Raw genomic sequence first — 22,898 nt, 5'->3', positions numbered from 1 at the left:
CTCTCCTGCTAATGAGAAGTTTGTTCTTCTAAAAGATATTTCAGTTATTGAAACTCAATGAATGCGTGTTATGTTTAAGAGGTTGTTACATTTTACATACATGTTAACAGAGGAAAATAGGTCAGTTTGGGCTTTTTTTCTTGTCTTTTAGGCTAGCCAGCTCCTGATCTTTAGAAAATCTCCTCTACTTTTCAAGCCAGATTCACTCAGAAAGGAGATAAGCACTGTCAGTTTCAGAAAATATTTTTGCAATTCACTGCCGTAAAAATTTATAGTATGATATTAGCTGAAGCATCTCTTTTCAGAGAATGTTAATAGGCAAAATTAGAGTTTATGGCGTAAGAAGTCTGTATTTTTATAATATTCATAGAATTAAAAAAGAAAGGAATATAGATCTCTCTGTGGCTTACTTTTGACTTGCTTTAGTTCTTAAAATTGCATGCATATCAGGATGCTTACTTATCAAACCCATTTATTTCTTTTAGGGTTTTTAGGAACCACATGCGAGGACAAAATAGACCCTTGTGCATCATCTCCGTGCCAGAACAATGGAACCTGCTATGCAGACAGACTTGCCTTCTCCTGCAGCTGTAGTCCTGGGTTTACAGGACCCACATGTGCTCAGCTGATCGATTTCTGTGCTCTGAACCCGTGTGCACATGGCATTTGTCGCAGCGTTGGAACCAGCTACAGATGCCTCTGTATCTCTGGTTTGTACCAACTTACATCCTCTGGAAATCTTCTAATATTTTTATATGTAGGTTCCATATATAGCTTAAAATGACTTCCTTTTCTTCTCAGTCTATAAAACAGATTGAGCAGATGTTCTATCTCTTTAGAGCAATGATAGGAATCTACACATTGCACTTGGAAAATCAAAAATTGCAGAGTGAGCACTGAAATACCCACTGAGATCCATATGGCTTGAGCGAACTCTACAGCTGTATTACAAAACTGCAGTCTGCAGGATAAATCTTTCCCAGGCAAGGCATCAGCACGGTTGGAATTACAAAATTTGGTAGAGAGAATGGAAAATGTGACACTGATCATTAGGGAAAAACACAAGGTGGCTGAACAAAGGTAGAGAAGGAAAAATATTGGTTATTCCAAAGGGTTGAGCTCTGCTCTCCATGTTTACATAAATTGTCTCTCTAGAGAAGGTCCAGTAGGGCTGCTCAGGTGAGTCCAGTGAGGAGACTCAGCTGGGAACTGTTTGACAGCACAGCCTGACATTCATGGAGTCTGTGTAGCAACTGGTTTAGCTCCAGATTTTTTTCATCCTTGTACCAATAAAACAGGGTATTGGAGTGCTTACAGCTCCCTTTATCCATTTTAGCAATGATGATTAGTAGGTGAAGTAGCAGTTAAAATGTCTGATAACCAGTGCTACACATCCACTGCTGCTTAAGCACTTACAGAGTGAGCATCAATCTTTGTTTTCACTGGAATAATTTTGACATCTTTTTTTTTAGTCTGTTCCTATGAAGCTATAAGCTTGAAAGCTGAAGAAATTAAGGATAAAGCAATTTTCCAGTGTACAAGGGATAAACTAAGGAGTGACATTTGATAGTTAGAAGCTCTGCTGTGGCATTCACGTTGCTCTACACTCCTTTCAGAGGAATACCTTCTCTCTGCTGCTTTCCCTTGTTTTCTGAGAAACCAGTCAGAATTCTTCATCTCTTCCATCTCAGTTTTCAGGATATGCATGTATCCCACCAATCTATTAATGGATATTTATGAATATGGGGATTTTGTAATGAAATTAACATATTCAGCATTTTTAGGTGGTGTCATAATTTTTTTGCTGTTTAGAGACATGAAAGAGACCATTAGAAATTTTTGGGAGAAACTCACAAATTACCAGAAGCTATGGAAATTTGTTGTTGGAGTTGACAGATTTATAGTTAAATTACATACCCTTTTATAAAGGAGAAAAATATGAAAGTGAAATGCAGACAACACCACAGTAATGTTAACTTATAATGCATTTGTTGACAGTACTTGTCATTAATAGTAGGAAAAACTAGACATTTATCTTTCCAAGAAACCCTGGGAAGTTTTAATCTTCTTCAGCACGTTCTTTGCGTGTAGTTCAAACAAAGAAAAGCTAGTGAAATATTCTTGGTCAAATAAAAGGTTTTTTCAGAACTTTGTCACCTAAACCTGATTAGAATTTCATAGTTTGGTTTTTCCAAAATTATTCTGTCTCACTGAGGACTTAAAAGTAGTCTTAGATCTCTCATCTTATGAAAACTTATTTTTGTTTGAACAATACTTATACTTTTAAAAATTAGAGATGAGACACCTTAGACATGGCATCCAGGAACACATGTGGCATTTATTTAGTTAAACTCTTTTGTCTTGCTCCATGTATGACATTTAAAAAAAACCTATTTTTTCCAAACATTTTGTAGGGTGCTGTAAACTTCACTTTTAAAAATAATATTACTTTTTTCACATAGAGGTGAAACTAGAGGCAAAATTAAGAGAGCTCATCATTAATCTGTCAATAGTTTAAAAACTTGGGTAACTTATTTCAGAAGGTCATTTAAGAACTGCATCCAGATAGACATCAAGATAGGGGTAGACAGAATGTTTCCTCCTTTTGTACCTTTCATGCCTTTTCCTTGTTATGAACATACCATTATGGGCTTTTGTTAACTCAGAGCAGCAGAATTTTAATCAATTATTTTCAGATATTTTTCCCATGATTTAAAAGCATAAAGGACAAGTGGGAGTCAACTTCAGTGTAGATCAGCACGTAGGAGGCACTGTGACTTACACTTTGCCCCTGGTTTGGGTAATTATTGAGTGTAAGGCAGGTAAGAGCAATTAAACTTGAGGATTCCTATGTTGCAATTCCTAAAAAAACCCAAACTAAAGTAATGACTACAAATCACAGCCCAATACATTTTTGGTATGTCTATCAAAAAGCAGTTTGCTAGAGGGGGTGAGTAATGTACTTATGTCTCTGGGATATTAAGAAGCTGGATTCTCTTTACAGTTTTGCCTGAAGAGACCTTGACAGTATCTGTTACATTACTTGTAAAGTGAATGAATAAAATTTGGGTACAGTTTAGAAGCATTATCAAGGGTTAATAATAAAGATATTACCAGGAAAGAAATGGTCTCTGCCTTGTGACCTTGAGGCTCTCTGACTTGCAGGCTCTCAGCATCTGTGCCTGCTCCTAGACCATTGGCTTCTTTGTACAGGAGGCTTTCAGACATATCCCTGAATTCCTACCCATTTTTTTTTTAGGTATTTTAATGGAAAGGCTGTTATATGACATTTTAGAATATTCTTCTGTATTGATTATCTGACATGTCTGAAAAACAGTTTTATGACGTTTGGAATCTGTCACTTAAATTTTGTGTTCAGCTTTAGGATGGTATGGTTTTTTTTTTTTTTTAAGTATTTGACAGAGGATATAATTTTCTAATACAGAAACAAAGTGCCTAAGAGTTTTGCTTATACGTGTGACCTAACGCTGTCCTTCCTTCAAGCACTGTTTTACAGTGTCAGTTGGATTTTGGATTTTCGTCTGTGGTACTTCTGTCTCAAAAATTAAATAAAAGAGGAATTTTAAATTGTTCCAATTAGTCCAAGGTCTGTGCAAGTCTCCTTGCTTGGTAGGCAGTTTGGCTTCTTTGTTTCTTTGGCCAGTGTACAGATTGGAAGAATGATAAATGATAGTAGTTATACTTGCATAGCTACAAAATTTGCAGAACATGAACAACCAGACATTTGCTACTAATTTTTTTTGTGTGTGTGTGCTGGCTTTCATTGTGGGCTTTCATCTAATAGCTTGTAGAGGAAAGCTAATTTGTGTAAGCTAACTTGGAAAGCAGTCTAATATTTTGAATGTTCCTATTTTCAGAGTGGAAGGAAAAGTGTGTAAGTTCTTTCCAAGTTGCACATGAATGTCTGCTGAGGGGCTCTGTGGAGCTCCCAAGCGTATGCAACCATACCTGCTTTGTACTGTGTGTGTGATTTTTCAATTGCACTTGAAACCTTACCTTAAATCTGTATTTCTATGCTTACACACCCCAATTATTAGCACTTATCACCTCACCCTTTACAGGTAACAAAGAAATACTTAATGTTTGGACATTAGATTCAGAGGTTGTTTCCTGTTTTACTTCTTACCTCATATTAAAGAACTAATTCTAATAAAAGTTCTTGTGCTCATTTGCTGGCTTCTCATCTGGTTGGTGAAACCAGTGGGAACCCTTTGTGTCTGTTTGTAGAATATTTATTTATTCCCTGGATCCCAAAACAGTTTCCTCCTGATAAACGTTTTTACTCTTTATATGCAATTGTTTTATAAATTTCCAATGCAAATATTTAATATAGTATTTTTAGTTTTGTCTGATCCAAAGCAGAGAAATGTAGCTAGAAATTGCATGGCTTAAAATCACAGTAAGGTTTTGGATTTGGATTTTTTAAAGACACAGATTTTGAAACTGCACAGCACATGTACAGACATTAACACCTGCCGTCTATATAGATATATATGATGGCATATATAGAACATTTGGGAAAAAGAAAGAAGAGAGGAGTTTCATAAAAAGTGCTGCAGGGTATAAAATTGGCTGCAACTTTAGAAGTAGTACCATGGAGTATGTTCCCTTGATTTCACTGCTCATGCAGCTTAATAGATAGTTCTAGGAGCATAAGTTAATTTTAGTGCCTTTGCAGAGGCCAGAGCAAGATTTGTCTGCAGCAGTTGCAATTTTTCTTTTCTCTGTCTTTTCCGTTCCCACATTTTGTAACTGGGGCAGGATATGTGAGCTCTGAAAGAAGTGACTTCAGGTTAATTCTAGTTCCTGACTGTCTCTGAGCCCTTTATTGCTTCTGTTTCCTCATCTTGTTTTCACTTCTACATTAAGACAACCTTTCATGCAATCTGATAATGGCTGGTGAGCATGGCTTCCTACCTTCCTGCCATCTGGAGTATTCTTCTCTCTTATTTAATTGCTGTATAAGCTCAGATTTAAGTGTACAAATTTATTTCCTGGCTATATGACATGCAACTGTGTTAGTGAACAGCCATAAGTATGAACTGATGCTGTTCCCTGCACAATAGAGCTGGCTTGCATTGTACCCCATCAGGCCTTCCCATAAAGATGGGATTTATGTTCTGCTGCCTTGATTGGGTGAAATGTTAAGTATGGATAAGCTCAGGGAGTCACTATTGAGGGGTTAATGTCTAAAAAGGCTAAAAAGATTTCAGCTTTGTTCTTTATTGATTTCTAAAGGGAGAGTAAGCTTTTGCCTCTTTCTTTTGTTAACCTGATAGTGCAGATATTCTTGAGAGATTATTCTGCTGTATCTTTTGCTCTTGAAGGCTTTGACAAACCCCATGTCTTCTTCTCATCAGCCTGTGTGACACAGATTGTGGGCTCCCTTTCCCATTTCTCTGCAGTTTTTAACAGCTATGTACGAAGACAGTGCAGTTCAGCACGTAACTGAAGGCCATGCCTGGGCACAACAGGATTTTCTCTGTTCTCAGGTGTAGTTTTTTCTGCTGTTTTTATAATATGTTAGAAAGCGATGAGATTTTAATTCTATCAGGAAAATAACCTGCTCTCTTCGAGGCACTCTCCCAGTTGCTCAAGAAAGGGGAAGAAGAGTTTGGGGACCAAGAGGAGAATGGCAACAGATCTGTTTCTGCTTTTGTAAAATCCAGTAGCAGTGGGTAGTACCAGTGGGATGGCCACATAGAGGGAAAAGGGGTTACATAGGGACATCTCTCTTTTAGGGTTTTTTTAGGTTCCCTATGCATTCCTCAGCCTCTGAAGAGAACACATAAGAATTGAACCTTCATTTTCAGGTTCTGCTTGAGTTCATGAAGATTCTAGTACTAAAGGTTTTTTCCAGTTTCATGTGGCCTGGAAAAGATGCCCTTTTTTGAAGCTGCAATGCCTCCTGTGGGTTTTTTTTTTTATCCTGTTCAGGACACAGTATATGGAGAAGTGTTGTTAATGTAGGTATATTTTCTTTCTTTCTGAATACATCCACAGAAATATTGCACACCACAAAAGAGGCAAGGAGCTGCATTTGGCATTGGCTGGGAACATTAAAAAGCAGCAGAGTCGTAACACTTCTAGAAGGAGAGGAAGCAGCTACACTAAAATCCATTACTCTGAAGTGATTTATGAAAAATGCTCCTGTTTCAATCGCAATTCTTCAACAAAAATGTATAAATTATTTATGTAGTCTTTTTGAAGATATCTGTATGAATTCAGTGTACTACAGGGTTTATGTATCAGTATAATTTAAAAGCAGTAATACCAGGAGAAATGCTCATTAAGAATGACAAGGTAGCTCTTATTTCCCTGAGGAGAAGCATGCCTTTCCCTCAGGTGGTCCCACAGTGGAATGTTCTCCATCCCAGCAGTTCCAGCAGAAGGAGGCTGCTGGCCCCAGGATGAGGATGTGAGGGTGAAATTGTGTGTGGGTGAGACCTGCCCTCTCGTGGAGAGAGGAAACATCTTTCCTGGCTGTGTGCAGTGCCTGACAGTGTGGGCTGGCTGCAGCCTGAGGAGGTGATACCATCGTTCATATTGATTTTGGAAACCAGACAGCTATTTAGTCACAAATTCCCTTCCTTCTCTTGGAAAGGTGAGAAGTGGGAAACATTTTTTTCCGAGAGTATCTCTTTACATTGGTGTTAAACACTGGGAATTCCCATCTGTTTTACTTACTGATTCTCCCATCTGATTTTGGTGGTTTTTATGTGTTGGCTACAGATCTCACTACATAAGAATATTTCATATACTCATAAACTAGATAAACCTCATTGTAGGCTAGCAAGAAAATCCATAACATTTAGCATAATTAATTCTTTATTGCCTGGCTGACAGCTTTGGAGAAAGTGGTTCTGAAACGTTTCTTAATACCTTTCTAGCCCAACTATTTCCTATCAAAGGGAGATTTTTTGAGAATCATAATGGATGGTATTGTCTATATATCTTGACTAGTACTAACAGTTGTATCTTCAAAAAATTTTGTTTTGAATTATCCATTGTATGGAGGGAGAGGGTAAATGCAAATATTGTCTGAAGAGGCAGCATTTATCCTATTTTCTATTATTCTATGAGAATTTTGGGGAATATTTAGACCAGGATGCTAAATATAGATTGATTGCGACTTACTAGGAGAATATGCCCCTCTCTTTGGTTCTGTGTTCATGAAAGATACCCTCCTTTCATATCTGAATTTTGCTACTAACTAGAGATTACTTTAAGAAGTAAAATCACACTGAAGAATCTACACTTTGTATTTTAGGCCTTTTTCTTGGCATCTGTATTCATGCCCATTGCATATTTATTAATTGTATGTCCATTCATTTAATTTTTATTTTTTTTAATGTAATGAGGAAATCAAGCTTTTATAAGCACATGAACACAGTTCCAGTGCCTGGTATTATATCATAGACTACTCTAAGTCTCTAATTTCAACTACTGTTAAGACTATTGATTGTGTGGCACACTAAATCATGAAAAAGGTGCTGTTTTCATGTGAATTAACTCCTTCCTTCTTATCTCATAATACAAATTACTCAGTGGCTGTTAACAGGCCATGTAGCTTTTCTCTGCTTCTGCTTTCTATGTTTACCTAATCAGCCCATAGTACCTACCTATGGCTTGGAACTACTGTAAAGATGAAAGTACCTTAATGCTTCTGCAGTGCTTTGACATTGTACAGCATTAATGCTAAATCATTCTAACTCCTGTTATACAATTATTGTCTCTTGATGAACAGTGGCTTTGATGCAAGGATCCAAAGGAGCTGGGAGATAGTCAATATTCCTGTATTTCTTTTAACTGACCTCTGCCACCAGCCTCCATCCTTACACCTCATTGTGGTTTATCACTGGAGCTGGGAATTCTCTCAGAATACTGTGCTTCCAGTATTTTCTTGGTAATTTTCACCTGGGGAACAGATGCCTTTAAAATCAATGTCTTAACAAATATCAGTTTGCACAGTATATTTAAATAAACGAGCATCTGCCCACGGTCTATAGTTGCCTAATTGTTAATTTTTACTGCAAAGTGTTTCATAACTATTTTTGTTTCCCCTTCATATGATTTAGGTTACCATGGCCTTTACTGTGAGGAGGAATATAATGAATGCCTCTCTGCACCCTGCCAGAACGGAGCCACCTGCAGAGACCTCGTCAACAGCTACGAGTGCGTCTGCCTTGCTGAATATGAAGGTAGGCTGGGCTTTGCAATTGTTCTCTGCAGTTTTTGTGGCAGGTTCTGTTACAGAGATACCATATCCTGAGCAGAAATATATCCCTCATGTAAAATTAACAGAGACAAACTTCAGTATTGATCCTGATCCCTTAATCTTTATTCAAATTAATAGTTAAGATTTAGCTCCTCTGTGAATAATGCATGTCCTGGTCTGGGCACAAATGGATTTTTCTCTGTTTTTCTCAGGTATAGTTTTTTCTGCTTTTTTATGATATGTTAGAAAGTGATGAGATTAAAAAAAAAAACCATAACGTTAAATAGACTTTTTCATCAGTTGTTGTTGGAGCCTTTACACAGAGAGCTTTCAAATTATTTTTTATTTTCTCCAGTGAAGTGAGCTAAAACATAATAACGAAAGATTAGTATTTGAAATAGATTAGCACAAAGGAGTAAAAATAAAAGCTTTATCTTGATTGTTCATTTAGAGGACTGTAAAGCCCAGAGAGGGTAGTAGGTCTGTGACTGCATTTCCATGTTAACTGCAGCTATTCTTAGATCTGTGTTCAAATGGAATCTAGCTTTGGCATTTTTGAAGTAATTTATAAAATAGATGAGAATAGCATTTGTTTGGCTATACAAAATCTTTTCTCTCGCAGCAGATTTCAGCTCTAAACAAATTAGCACATATCAGTGGTCTGTGAGAAGTCCTTGTGGGGAAGGCTAAAGTGACGCTTTTTTAGTGTATTCTGTGTTGAATGGTGAGGACACTTTGAATGTCACTTTACATGCTATTAGGATTATAAGGAAATAAATATTCTAACAGAATGACTGTGTTTTAAGGAACATTGCTCTAGCATTTTCTCATTAAGCATATCAATCCTTATCTGTGCTGATAAGTAACGCTCACTTAACAGCTGCTTGAGGCTAAATATGTGTTTCACACTGGTGATTGCACTGCTCTTTAACTATAGATACAGAATTCATCATTTTAGAGGCCTGGTGAGGAAATGACCCTTAGCTTTTCATGACAGTTTAAGCAGCACTTAATCATAATGTTCACCATAATATTCATCTTCTCACCCGACCTGTTGGTGGAGCTGCAAGCACTGTGTGCACAGCACATCGCGCTGGAAATGAAAGCAGGGGGCGTCTGGTCCTGGAAGCAGCTTCTGCTGATCACTGAGCTCCCATCATTGCAGTACTTGGGGAGCTCAGTGGCACCATATAACTTTTATCTGAATAGTAGACCCCAAGACATAATGCATGTAGCAGTGGCATTAGATTCTCTCTCCTGGTCCCTAGGTGGGAATATGCTGTGTTACATGTTTTGTATACCAGGTGCAGCTTGCACTGTCTTCTGCAGGGCAAACCTGCTGGATTCACAAGGCCTACACTGGGCATGAAAGAGTGAAGGTAGTGGCATGAAGTAGAGCCATCCAGTTATGTATTTTTAACCATACATTTAAAAATTATTTTTTTAATTACCTTAGTAATATTCCTCATTTCCAGCAACAAGTAATGAGAGGCATCTGAATGCTTATCTATGTTATTAAATAAGTTATTACATAAAATTCTTAGTCAAGACAATTATTGTTGACATGTTACTGAAGAATTTTAGGTAACTGATCTGTTTATGCTTCAGTACATGGATTTTCATAGACATCCAATAGTTCTAAGCAGAAATTGCCTCTCCTAGCCCAAAGCTGTGGGAAGAGCACATGTGTAAAAAGTTTAGCCAGCATAAACCATGTGGCTTTAGTGGCATCATTAGCCCAGAAGGACAGGTTTGGAGTCTGCACACTCATCCTGGTGAAGTCAAGTTATCACATGTACTGATTCCATGCTGCCCATATCAGTCATGTCAATGGCAATTACTGATTTTTCCTTTTCAGGAAGGCACTGTGAATTATACAAAGATCCTTGTGTTAACATCAACTGCCAGAACGGTGGCACTTGTGACAGTGAAGGTCTGAATGCTACGTGCATTTGTGCACCTGGATATGCAGGCAAGTGATTTGTGTGTTACACAGAACATCTAGCTGTCATTGTTCACTGTGTCTATAGGAAGACAAATACCAAGTAAGACTGTGTCTGTTCAAGAAAGGAATTAATGTGGGCTTTGCTGTATTGTGAGCAGTCTAGTGACAATGAAAAACTTTTGATATTACTTACATCTGCTTCGAACTTTGTAGCAAAAAAGGTCTGTTACTAAAGTGACTTCACAAAGCTAACAGCTATTTAACATGGCTTATGACCTTGCTACTTGAGACTAGACTGCATTTTAAAAATAGTGTTTTGAAGATTTCCAGGTAACCCACTATACTAATTGGACACTGTTGAAAATGAAAAATCTTAACAGTGACCTTAGTTTCTGTGTGCTCAAGAAACCTCTTATTCCATTATCTTAATATGAAATTGCTGAAAGCCCTAAAGTACTTGTTATGAATCAATTTACACTTTCAGAGTACTGGTAAGAAACTCATTTAATCTTTTGGCCTTGTACTTAGACTGATGTGATTGGCATAATCCAAATATCTGATGTCAAGATAATTTACAATGTAATGTTCTGTTAGTCATGTAAGGTAATATACAATGCGAGAGTAATAGGTAAACCCATTCATAGCTGGTTTATAGGTCAAATTGTACTTTTTGATCTCTTCCAGTTAAAGACATTCTTTGGAAAAGAATTAGCTTTCCATTGTACCCTGTCAGTTTCTCAGGCACTGATTATCTACATAATTGCATAGCATATCAGAATATCCATGATTGTCTGTTATACCACATTTCTTGGGATGGAAATTATATTTAGAGAAATGAGACAGAGTCTGTGTGAGGTTAGTCAAGTCCCTTAGTCCTCAGGCTTTATTTTCACCCTGTTGAATAAGGATAATACTTCCTTCTTGGAATTCTTTTGATGTTCTGAGAATAAAGATGTATTGCACTATAAGGAGCTTTGCAGCAAGAGAGAAGTTCAATGACTGAGGATGTACTTGCTACATCAGGCACCTGTCATACATAATTCTGGTTTTGGGTTTCTTTCCCTATGAAAGGTGAAGACTGTGAAATTGATGTAAATGACTGTGACAGCAACCCATGTCACCATGCTGGAACTTGCATAGATCAGCCTGGTGGTTACACCTGCCATTGTCCTCATGGATGGGTCGGTGCAAACTGTGAAATACGTAAGTTTTGGAGTTCTCTAAGCATTTCTAAAAACTGTAAGTTACATTAAAGGAACTTTTTCTTTATCTCTAAATACCTATCTGCACAAATACTCTGAATCATATGTAAATGAACAAAATCATGGTAAATTCATTTTATTTTTGGCCATAGCATTTCAAAAGTGGTTGTGAAAGGTAAAAACTTCTTTTTCTGGGCACCCTACTTTGAGATGTGTCAGACTAGACTGTCAGGGATGCTGTCGCAGAGCTGGGCACTTGGTTTGCATTTTAATTGTGCTCATGCTTCACAGCCTCTCTGCACACTTTGGGTCAAGTGTGTTCCATAGCAGTATAAGCACATTCCTAACAGGCTTGTATTGAGTTCTGAGCACCTGCAGCTCTAGTGATGTCTCAGCAAAACAACTTGGAACTTGCTTACCTAAGGAAACTGGTGTAATTCTTCTGTAATTTGTGTGTGCAGGCATTTAACAACTTTTTCAGGAATAACTACATAGGCTAATTTCCACCAAATTTGTTAGAAAGAAGAAGGGGTCCAAGACCAAATCTTTCCAAAGCATTCAGTAAGACTTAAGAGAGGTTCCACTGGAAGGAACAGCTTCAATGTGGTCTTCTTTCTCATTTTAGAGAGAAACTTCACTGTAAGGGCATCCTTATGGCACAGTGGAGAGACCAGGAGAGGCAGAAAGGATGAAGCAGCCATGTGAAGATCTTTGTACTCACTGTCTTTCCCTGAGTTGTGAATTAAGAAGCTGATGGGAACTTACTTCTAATCATCTCTAGATAGGCCATATCCAGCTCTTTTATAAACAGGTGCAGCACTTCTGAACTCACTGGAGACAATGACAATGGAGACTTGAGACAATGGTGCAGTGGAATCCTTTGAGCTCTAAAGTTTGAATCTATCAGTAAATGTGCTTCTGTTCATCTTTCCAGTTCTCTTTGTCATATTTATTTTATTTCAGCAGTTTGTACGTAATGGTAATAACGTGATGGAAATTAAATTTAAACATGGCATACTGACTTTGTATTGGACTGTCCCTCTGAATGCCAGAAAAAGACACAAAGCCAGACTTATCAAGAAACTGGTGTTTGGGTGGCATTTGACTAAGTAGATCACATTTTATCCTTTGTGATTTTCTGTTCCTGACCATGAAGGAGGCTATTGCTACTTAATCATTTTTGTAGAACCACCCTATTTATAGTTTTTTCACCAGCTGGTTTAGCTGCTTGAAGTGACTACCTTAACAGGATTTCAGGGTTATCTTCTTGTCAGACTGTTCTTTTTAATTTCCAAGTGTTGTATATACAACAAACTAGATAAGATGTACGTTGTCTGGATGAATTGTGATATTTTTTAATATCATCTTATGATTCTTACCAGTATTAGCAATTCCAATTAAATAGGATTAAATTGGTCTTAATTATAAAGAGGATATTCTTTCTTTCAAAGTTAAATGCATTTGCCCTAAAAAGTTAATGGAGCATTCACTGTAAAAATGCTTACAAATGTCTCATATGAATTCTCTAATGCCTGCTGGTTATTTGTTAATATCATTACCTTTGCCACATTAGTAATTATTAATGTAGTTACTGAGGTGAGCCAAACCATGTGGTTACTTGAAAACTGACATTATGAAGAATTTCTAGTATTGACCATGGTGTGCATTGAAATCTTATTCCTAATTAATTTTATGAATTTTAATATAACAACTGAAAATGCTGTGATTTTGGGCTGTCATATGCTATTTCTAATCTCTGGAGTATAAGATGTTAATCTTTATATTTTGATACAGGTGAGGAAAAAGGGAAGAAATTTTTCTCATCTTTGTCATCCAAAGATGGAAGACATGGAATCTAAATCAGAGATGTCTTGCAATATATCTGCACACATTAGATCTGAATTCAGCCTAGTCTGACAGCCTGACAGAAAACACTGTGTGTGACAAATGTGCTGCAGAACAGAAATAGAAGCCCATCCCAAACAGCCCAGAGCACAGCTGTATTCCCTCCCTCATATCCTCACTGGGCAAACTGCAGTAACAGAGCCTTAGGAACATTAAATCACTGAATGATTCAGGCTGATCAAAACTTTACTGACCTCTGAAGAAGATAAGAGAAACAAACAGCCAGTCCTTAAACTCAGCTCCCATTTGTGGACAAAGTCTGAGCACCCCTGAGCTGGGAGGTGCTCCAGGACAGCTTTCACTATTGTGACAAAGAGCAGCCATTTCCCCAAACTCTGCCCAGCTGAATCCCACATGTTACAGCTTTGGCCTTTCTCACCACCTGCCTCTAAAACAGATTTTTTTTTTCCTGTCCTTGTACATTTCCTGTATTTCTACTGTAGATCCAGATTTTATCCACTGCTGCTGAACTGGAGATTTCAGCTCAGGTGCTTGAATTATCTGCCATCATCAGCATCTTTGAGAGGTGGCTTCTGAGAATATCTTAACCTCCCAAAGCATGTGCTTGGAAGCCCTGTTCCCAGCCTGTTTGTGATTGAGGAAAGGGAGATTCTAAATCAGTGCAAAGCAGAAGTACATTTGAAAAAGGAACAGGCACCAACTAGAAATAACTTTTGCAGAGTGCTACATTTCTGTAGTCAGGATGATTCAAGTCTGTTCCTGTTTTGAAATAATATGAGACCATAGGCTGCCAAAAATGAACCCTGGAGGGAAGTACAGGTTAATTAGAAATATTCTGACCCATGCTAGAGAGAAACAGATCTGAGGACATAGGCAATTGATAGAAAATCTGTTTGGCATAGATAAAGTTTGGGGATCAAGAATATTTATATAGAAGATCTGGAATACATAAATGCAGGAAGCCTCTTCCAGATTGGCTTTACTTTAAGGTCTGCTTTGAGAATCTCAGGGAAATTATGCTTGGGAAAAGACTCCAATAGGACTCCCTACTGTAGGTATCCTTTTTGTCCTTGAAATGCTGAAGTCTCTGCAGTTTGGTGGAGATAGGCATAAGAAAGTCTGCGTTTCAAATTACAGAGCAAGTGTGTTTAGTACATCTTAAATAACACATTTTAGTGGAAGACTTCACTATTGGAACAAACTGCACAAGAGAACTGGTTGTTTCCTAGAAGCTTTTGCATAAAACCTGCCTGCCTTTAGAGAGCCTGTAATATAAAAATAACATAATGCAAGAATAACTTGATTTTCTGTTACTTGGGTTACACAGGAGATCAAGCTAGATAGGTGTTCCTATATGACCTTTAAAATCAGCAGAAAAAAGTGGGTGAAGGTTCAACATAGTACTATTCAAAATTGTTGCGTGTCAGGCCTGGTGGTGTATTGGTAACAGAGCCTGGGAAAGTTCAAATTACCTCTCTCCATAGTTTCAAAAGTCTTAGCTATTGAAAATGCATATCTTAAAGTAGTTCTATTCAGCAGGACGGATATAAATTATTAATTAATGATAACCTTATATTTCTTACTGGCAGATCTGCAGTGGAAGTCTGGGCATATGGCAGAGAGCCTGACCAACATGCCTCGTCACTCCCTGTACATCATCATCGGGGCGCTGTGCGTGGCCTTTGTGCTGATGCTGATCATCCTCATCGTGGGCATCTGCCGCATCAGCCGCATCGAGTACCAGGGCTCCTCCAGGCCAGCCTACGAGGAGTTCTACAACTGCAGGAGCATTGACAGCGAGTTCAGCAGTGCCATTGCCTCCATCCGACACGCCAGGTTCGTGCTGGGGATGCTGATGTCCTGGGAGCTGTGCTCAGGTGCCATTCAGTCCGTGCACGGTGCCCCCAAGTGCTGTTGGCAGAGCCAGCGCGCTACTCTGCTGGGAAAGCACCAGCACTGCTCACTGCTCTCACCTGAGGCCATGTGGGTGTGCTCACAGGGACGAGGGAAGAGATGAGAATCTGGACTCCATGTTTCAGAAGGCTGATTTAGTACTTTATGATATAATATATATTAAAAGAAAACTCTATACTAAAACTACACTAAAGAATAGAAGAAAGGATTTCATCAGAAGGCTAGCAAGGAATAGAAAGGAATGGAAATAAAATCTTGTGACTGACCAGAGAGTCTGAGACAGCTGGACTGTGATTGGCCATTAATTAAAAACAACTGCATGAGACAAATCAAAGATGCACCTGTTGCATTCCACAGCAGCAGATAATTATTGTTTACATTTCATTTGAGGCCTCTCAGCTTCTCAGGAGAAAAAATCCTAACAAAAGGATTTTTCATAAAATATGTCTGTGACAATGTGTGACAATACAGCAAAACTCCTTGAAAACAGAGTTATTCTGACTTTATTTGGTGTAACTGGTAAAGTGGGACAGATGCAGAGTTCTTAGCCTGTCAGATCTGTTAGGAATGTAAAGATTCTTTAACTGCTACGCACAAGTAATATGATCAGACAGGCAAGGCACATTGATTTTTGTGACTGATTTACCAGATTATTCAGTGAGAATCTCTTCACATCACTCATTTTTGTGCTCCTATTTGCCTTTCTTACTTGCTTTCCTAGAGACAGTAGTTTTTTAACTTTGAAATTTAATGGAGCACTTGCAAGGCAGGGCATTGAGTGTCAGAATAATCCAAAAGCAGAAGTGGAAAGGATTTGAGAGCTCAAGTGTAAGCCATGGCACTAATATGGCATTAAATATACCTAGCTCCCTGCCAACAATTGTGTTTAAAAACTTCCAAAGGAGTTGAGTAGATTTAGAAAGGGCTTTCCTAAAATTTAACCTGGATTTTCTTTGCTATTAACCTGGCTGCTTCTTTCTTACTGCTCTTCAGGCTGTCATGAAGGATAATGTATCACATTCTTATCACTTGTATATCAGGTGCTGAGCCCTCCCCACTTCTCTTATATGATGAAAACAAACAAATCGAAACACCTTTTTTTCTTTCCTAGGTTTAACTAGCCCATTCTTTCAGTATCCCCTCCCAGATCATGTCAGCTTTCTTATTGCCTTCCTGGGACACACTCCAGATAATATTTATCTTCTTTTTCTTTTTTGAAGGGGAGTCCCTAAAGCAGGAAGTAGTTCTCTCTCTGAAGATTTAGGTGCACCAAATAAACTGAGTAATCGCCTCCTGCATCTTATATATGGCATTCCTGTTCAGGCATCTGAAAAAGAAACTTGCTTGGTTTTTGGTTTTCTTTTCTTTTCTTTTTTTTTCCCTTTCTAGTGACAAATGACATACTTTTGTGACCTGTGAGACCTTTTCCTCACCCCAAGATCCACTGTGTCATTTTGCTTCCTAGCCAGTATGGTTTCTTCTGTGTTTGACACCTCTCTTAATAGGGTGGAACTTTCATTTTTGGTGTTTCTTTTTCCCCATTTCTTCAATTTGTCAGGATCACTTCCAATTCCAACAGAGTATTCATGTGTGCTACCATTAAAATGCTCTTAAAACAACTGAGGGAGACATGTTCCTGTGCACTAACATGGAGAAATATGTGCATATTGGTTGGTGATTGCTGGTAATTCATTTTCTGAGTGCTCCAGTTCTGTTTCAATGAAGATGAAATAGGTTAAATTGTACCACTGCTGAAGTCATCAAAATTATGTGAAATGGGTGAGGCATTCCCCCAGGCTCAGTTAATCACATCACAGCTTTGAGTAGTAGCTCTTCAAAGTGTTCCAACTTCAAAAAAGTTCTTAGACTGGGATGGATTAATGATGGTTTTTCAAATCCATATTATGTAGTTAGAAATTACGTTATTGTCCATTGAGGGTTTCCCTATCTTGGAAAAGGTATTTCTACTTAAAGCAAATGAAATGTTTTAATTCCAAATAATTTTCAGTGCCTCCAACAATGTGATGCCTTATAAAAATCCAAGATAGACCTGCCAAGTAAGGTAATTCATGAAGGTTTATTGTGGAGATTGTTGTGTATATTTTGGGTTCAGAAAGATATAAACTGTTTTGGTCATTTCAATCCAGGAAAAGGAGCAAAACTTTTATAGGTTTTTTTTCATAAATTCTTATATCTACATATTTAAAGATCTGAATTTTCAGAATTGCTGAATCTAAGAAATCTACTTTCAAATAACAGGAAGTTCAGCCTTTTCTGAAAATAATTCCCTTTCACAGTTAGACACCAAAACTTACTAGTAATATTGGAAAACGGAGGCCAAGGAAAAGTTAGTAGATTATTTTCTTTAAAGGGAAGGTTTCTGATAAAGTCAGCAGGTGTATGGGGGTGTGGATGCCTGTTAAACCATCAGTAAATTATTTTAAAATTACTTGTTCGTGTTTCTCAGCATTTTTTTCCTAGATAATTTTTTTAGTAATTTGATCTTTACTAATCAAGGTATTTGCTGTAAGACAAAACCATTGTGCTTGCAGATCATTACTAATAAATGTCTACTTCTAGGGAATATTTCTAAGAGTAGCAGATCAGAACTAGGTAGTTTTCTGAGCAGAAAAAGCACAGTTGTCTTTAGCATCCATTATACAGAAAGTAAAGACAAAAAAATTCTTTTGCAGACAAAAAAAGTCCTTTTATGTTAAAATGTATACATTCTAAAGCTGGAAGAGAGCAGTGTAATGAAATAGTTGGCTAATAGGCTGCTGGCTATGGCAGCCATAAGATGTCATTGAAATGGAACCAAGATCTGTTATTGAAACAAAATTGTTCACTTTAGAAAAGCATTCACACTGAGTTCATGAATTATCTGGTGACAGACTATGCTGCAGTTAGTTCTGTGTGTGCCCAGATATCAGTAGCTTTCATGCACCACTTACAGTGGAGTTTATTTAATTCCTATTTTCACGTGCTGATCTGTCCTGTCTGTGTCAGTTGAAGAGTCTGGTTCATCAGAGTCTGATTAAGTTCTCTTGTCACAGCAGGGTCAGCTTCTCTCCACTGCGTATTCTCCCCATTCCTGTGGAGCTGCCTGTGTCCCACTGTGCTGTTCTAAGCTTTCTGAATTGGATGAGCATCAGCATGCACTCATTTCTTACTGGCATAGATCTGTCAGCTGCCTTCTTGTAGAAGTGTGATCATGTGCACATTTCTCTGGTCTCCACATCACCTACCAATTGCTTAATATACATCCTCTGCTAGGGTTAATTTTCTGGGATTACAGCTCAATTTCTCTAAGCAAGGTACAATACCACTTGCACATCTGACCTTTTCTCTGAATTATGCAGAGGAAATAAATCTCATTCTCCTCCTGTGGAGTCCAAAAGAATCCCTTCCTTCTCTCAATGTGCTTTATTCCTTTTTTAACTTCTGGTCTCTGTCTTTTACTGCTCTTGTTTAAATTTTATTTGTGGACTCAGTTTGTCAGTTGCTGGTTTTGAGCAGAGTAGCAACATGTGGTTGGTTTCTTTATTCTGTTTCTGGGTAAACTCTGAACTTCTGTCTGTCCCACAGAAGTCGGAAGTTACCATTTCCTCAGGATTCAGCTGCCCAAAGTTCTCAAAAATTTGAGTGGATATGGTGAGGTTAATAGCTATAGTTAGCCATCTCTTGAAATGTTGTGCTGAGGAAGTGGAGGAGCAGGGCCATTCCAAATGTGAAGCTGATTTGCAGTGTCTGTCACACATACACACATGGAGCTGCCACTGCCAAGAATTGCTACAATGAATGTGTACTGTCCTCAGAATTGTCATGGAACCCTCAGTTTCTCTCAAGCTACACAGATCTCTCTTGTTCAATGCTTCACTGTAAAATATATTTTCTGACTGTTATTTCATATACTTTACTTTGTGATTATCTTTGTGATGTGTAATATTATATACTGGTAAGCATGTCTGATGTACACATTGGAATATCACCATCATCACCCATGAATGGACATGCCAAAGCTAAATGTTGACCCTGAAGAACTTCCCCAGTGCTTCTGCTACACTGTTAGCCAACCCAAACACGTAATTGTTCACAGTATGGCATTGAAGCTAATGTAAAAATTATTATTCATTGTGTCCCTGCAGTATTTTTCTACACTCACTGCTTCCCAGGATCAAGATTTCCCCACACAGTCTATACTCTTTGTTAGAGGAATAATCTTGTGTTTGGTTGGCCTGGAAAGAATCTTTATTCTCTTGTTTGTATATGCTTTTGCTGTAAGCAGGCAGTTAATTGATCCAGAACACACTGTAGCAAGAACCCTCAGCTTTTCACTATTGATTAGTCCTCGAATCATTGCCTCCTGCAGATTGTATTGATAATTGCTTTGTGTGTTCCTTTATGCCATCAATTAGACAGCCTAGCCCTGCTGTGCATCCTAGCAGATACACACCCATTGAACAGAGCTCCCATTTAACACTTCTGTCTTTAACATAAACCTGAGGTTGGTGATAGCTCTGTTTGTTTGCTGCCTTGGGCAGGGGCTGACTTCTGAACCACCTGATCAAAGCAATGGGGTTGAGCAGCTCTGTGGCTCACCAGACCATAAACAACTTGCACATGTGCTGTGCTCTCTTCTCAGCCTTCTCTAATTAGGGGCACATGTCAACCCTGACCTAAAGGAGAAAACAGATTTTGTCCTGCTTCCATGTATGCAACAAGCCATGTGCTCTGTACTGTCAGAAAGGGCAGGTAGACTGACTGAAATCTCTGGAGAATGTTCACCATCATTAGTATCTCTGCAAAGCTCTATTTCCTTTAAACCCTTGAGAGTGATGGTGAAAATGGGTGATTCGGAATTCAGTGCTGCCTCTGCTTTAGTAAGATGCCATGAATTTATTCCTTCATTCAGATCTTGAAATTTTATCTCATTTGTAGAAAATCAGGTTTATCCATCATGATGGATATGAGCAAATGTGACCTGTCTGTATGTATTAAAATAACCTATAGAAGAAGGCAGACATTCATGCATGGGAATGAATCTAGTGTAGCCTTATGGACAACTGAAGTACTTTGAAAAATGAAATTTTCACCATATATATCATAATGTTTTCAGCCATTTCAGTTTTGTCTGCAATTCTAAATCACTGAAAACAGGCAAGAATGAAATTGAAAATCATGAACCTGCATAAGAGTCTTGGAAGAAAATCAAGTTAATTTTGGTTTGGGCTAAATATTATCCTCAAAATCTGAATTTTCTGGATTTTACTTTCCAGTGTACACAATGTAAATTAATATATGCTTAATATAGTTATAAGTGCATAAAAATCCTTAGTCTTGATGACTAAATAAATAATTCTGTTTCTGTGATTTCTGTACTGTACTGTTTTCTCTGCATCAGGTCAATAAGAAAAAATACTTGACCATTTTTGCCTCATTTTCCTGTGATTTCTTTTGTTATATAGAGTTTATCTAAGCTGTCTGACTTTGTTTCTGATCTCAGGCCATAACTCACTGCGTTGTTGCTTTGGACTCATTCATGTTTCTGTTTGTCACTGAAAGTTTTCTTTTGTTTCCAGGTTTGGCAAGAAATCCCGACCTGCAATGTATGATGCAACCCCCATTGCTTATGAAGATTACAGCCCAGATGACAAACCTTTGGTTACACTGATTAAGACAAAAGATTTGTAATCTAGTGTATCTTTTTTGGATTATTTTTCAAAAGGATGGGCTACTAACCTAATTTAAATATTTTTAAGAAGAAAGCATAAGTAATTTAAATCATTAGATGCTTCAGAATTTTCTGTAGAATATTTAAGAACCAATTTTCTGCAGCTTTTAGTTTGGAAAAATATTTTAAAACAGAATTTGTGAACTTCATGATTTACATTTTAATGTACCTTGAGCTCTATAAATTATAAGCTTATGATAGTGTGTGCTTTTTTCTTGGTAGACACTATTACTAAACCCAGATGAGTTTCTTGTGGTTGTTACAGAACAGAAAACAATAATTAATGAGGAGTTCTTTATGAAATGTCAGTGCCAGCTTTCTCAGTAGAGGTAGGAAAAATGTGAAGCATAATATGATATATAATATATCCATTAATTAAAAAAGTCTAAAATGTTTGTGTTGTGAAAAAGAAACTAGTAAAAATTATTATTCCTAATCTGAATGAATTAGCTTTTGCCTTATTCCATGCATGGATAGATAACCTATTCCTCCATTATTTCCTGAAAGTTGCTTAAACATACTCTTGAGTTGATGTTTGACATTTTTGTAATAGTTATTCAGGCTAGGCCTTGTATAATAATTAAAGTGCCTCTTGAGGCAAAGTAAGGGCATGATCCTTTAAACATTGAAATCAATGAGAAAACTTCCATTGAATTCACTGGATATGGGATTGGATCCTACAATTGGACTGAATCTATATTTTTCTTTAAAGGTTAAAGTTTTTTTATATTGTGAGTAAACTAAGCATATGGTTTGAATTGTTTGTTTCCTAAAGGTTGTTGATGTACAGTATTGTTTCATGAAATATTGTGTATTTCTCATAGTGCTTCTTATTTAGGATCAGTATGGGGTTTTTGTGGCTGTATTTGATCGCTTATGGGCGTCTTAAATTCTTGCTTATTTCAGAAAATACTGAATAAAAGTTAACCAGTGAAGATTGCAGCTGTTTCTTTGTTTTTCTTAATTTCAAACTGAAGTGTTGTCTATAAATTTGAAAGGACGTGAGCATATGATGCACTATAAATAATGCTAAAATATGACATTCCAGCAGTTAATCTGAAAAGGGGAAAAGGGTTTGTTTTATCAAGGTAATCTCTCAGAAGTGAGATAAATGTAGGTCCAGAGCAAAGGCACAGTCCTGAATGGTGCATGTGCAGGTTAGTAACAACATTCTGTGTCTGAATTACAGAAATGTCAAATGCTCCTGAGAAATCCAGAGTACCTTTCCTGATATCCTGTATCTGCTACTATGGGCTTTCAACAATGGTGGCCCAAGACAGTAATTATTAAAAAGAGGACTGAGGAGCTCAGATACAAGTTTAAACTAGATTAATTCTTCAGGCATGGTTTTCTATAACAGAAGTATTAAATTTGCATCTGGTGGCTGGCAGATGAGGTTTTTTTTTATTGGTAGCTTTCTGCTGTACCAATATATTGAAACTTTTGTTTACTGTGACTTCTAGGAGTCTTTTGAGAATGCTTAAGGAAGAAAAATCGAGAGCAAGCTATATCCTGTACCATGTTTGGTAACTTGAGCAGAAAAGGGGCACTGTTGTAATTGATTTGTTAATCAAAGGAAAGGAAATATTAATTCTTCAGAATTCTTTGCCTTTTCAGTCAGTAAAATATTGGCTTGTAAATCTATATAAAGTAGGGAAACAAGCAACTCTGTTGTTTTAGGGAACATACATATTCATGGTCCATATTTTACAAGAGAGATGTTGCAATGAGCAGCAGCCTTTCTGCATACAAATCACACCTTGGCAGCAATTCTTGACCAACCTATATTTCTCTCAATTGACTGACCTGGATGATAAGTAATTTGTGAGGAGCTATTTTCCTGTCAGCTTGAAGCCTCTAGCTGCTGTAAATCATCCTGTGCATCCTGTGAATTGTACTCTGAAAATTACTTTGTCTCCTTCCAATTTATTTTATTGAACTCTGATGGCATGTTATGCATGCACTTGTGAGATATTTGTGAGGCACTGCACTGCCTGCCAG

General features: G+C 37.6%; 1 protein-coding gene across 1 annotated transcript in view; it reads left to right on the top strand.

Annotated features, from left to right (window-relative positions):
- Nucleotides 1-21,832, top strand: part of DNER (delta/notch like EGF repeat containing) — a 108,606-nt gene extending 86,774 nt beyond the window's left edge. The window contains exons 8-13 of the mRNA XM_036388931.2: nt 486-710; nt 8,100-8,222; nt 10,098-10,211; nt 11,256-11,387; nt 14,842-15,088; nt 20,746-21,832. Of these exons, the coding sequence (XP_036244824.1) occupies nt 486-710; nt 8,100-8,222; nt 10,098-10,211; nt 11,256-11,387; nt 14,842-15,088; nt 20,746-20,857 (953 nt within the window). The 3' untranslated portion in view covers nt 20,858-21,832. The remainder of the gene's footprint in view (nt 1-485; nt 711-8,099; nt 8,223-10,097; nt 10,212-11,255; nt 11,388-14,841; nt 15,089-20,745) is intronic.
- The last annotated feature ends 1,066 nt before the right edge of the window (nt 21,833-22,898 follow it).

The sequence above is a fragment of the Molothrus ater genome, chromosome 10, assembly GCF_012460135.2.
Source record: "Molothrus ater isolate BHLD 08-10-18 breed brown headed cowbird chromosome 10, BPBGC_Mater_1.1, whole genome shotgun sequence".
NCBI classification, from domain to species: Eukaryota; Metazoa; Chordata; class Aves; order Passeriformes; family Icteridae; genus Molothrus; species Molothrus ater.
This window is presented reverse-complemented; position numbering and strand designations above follow the sequence as displayed.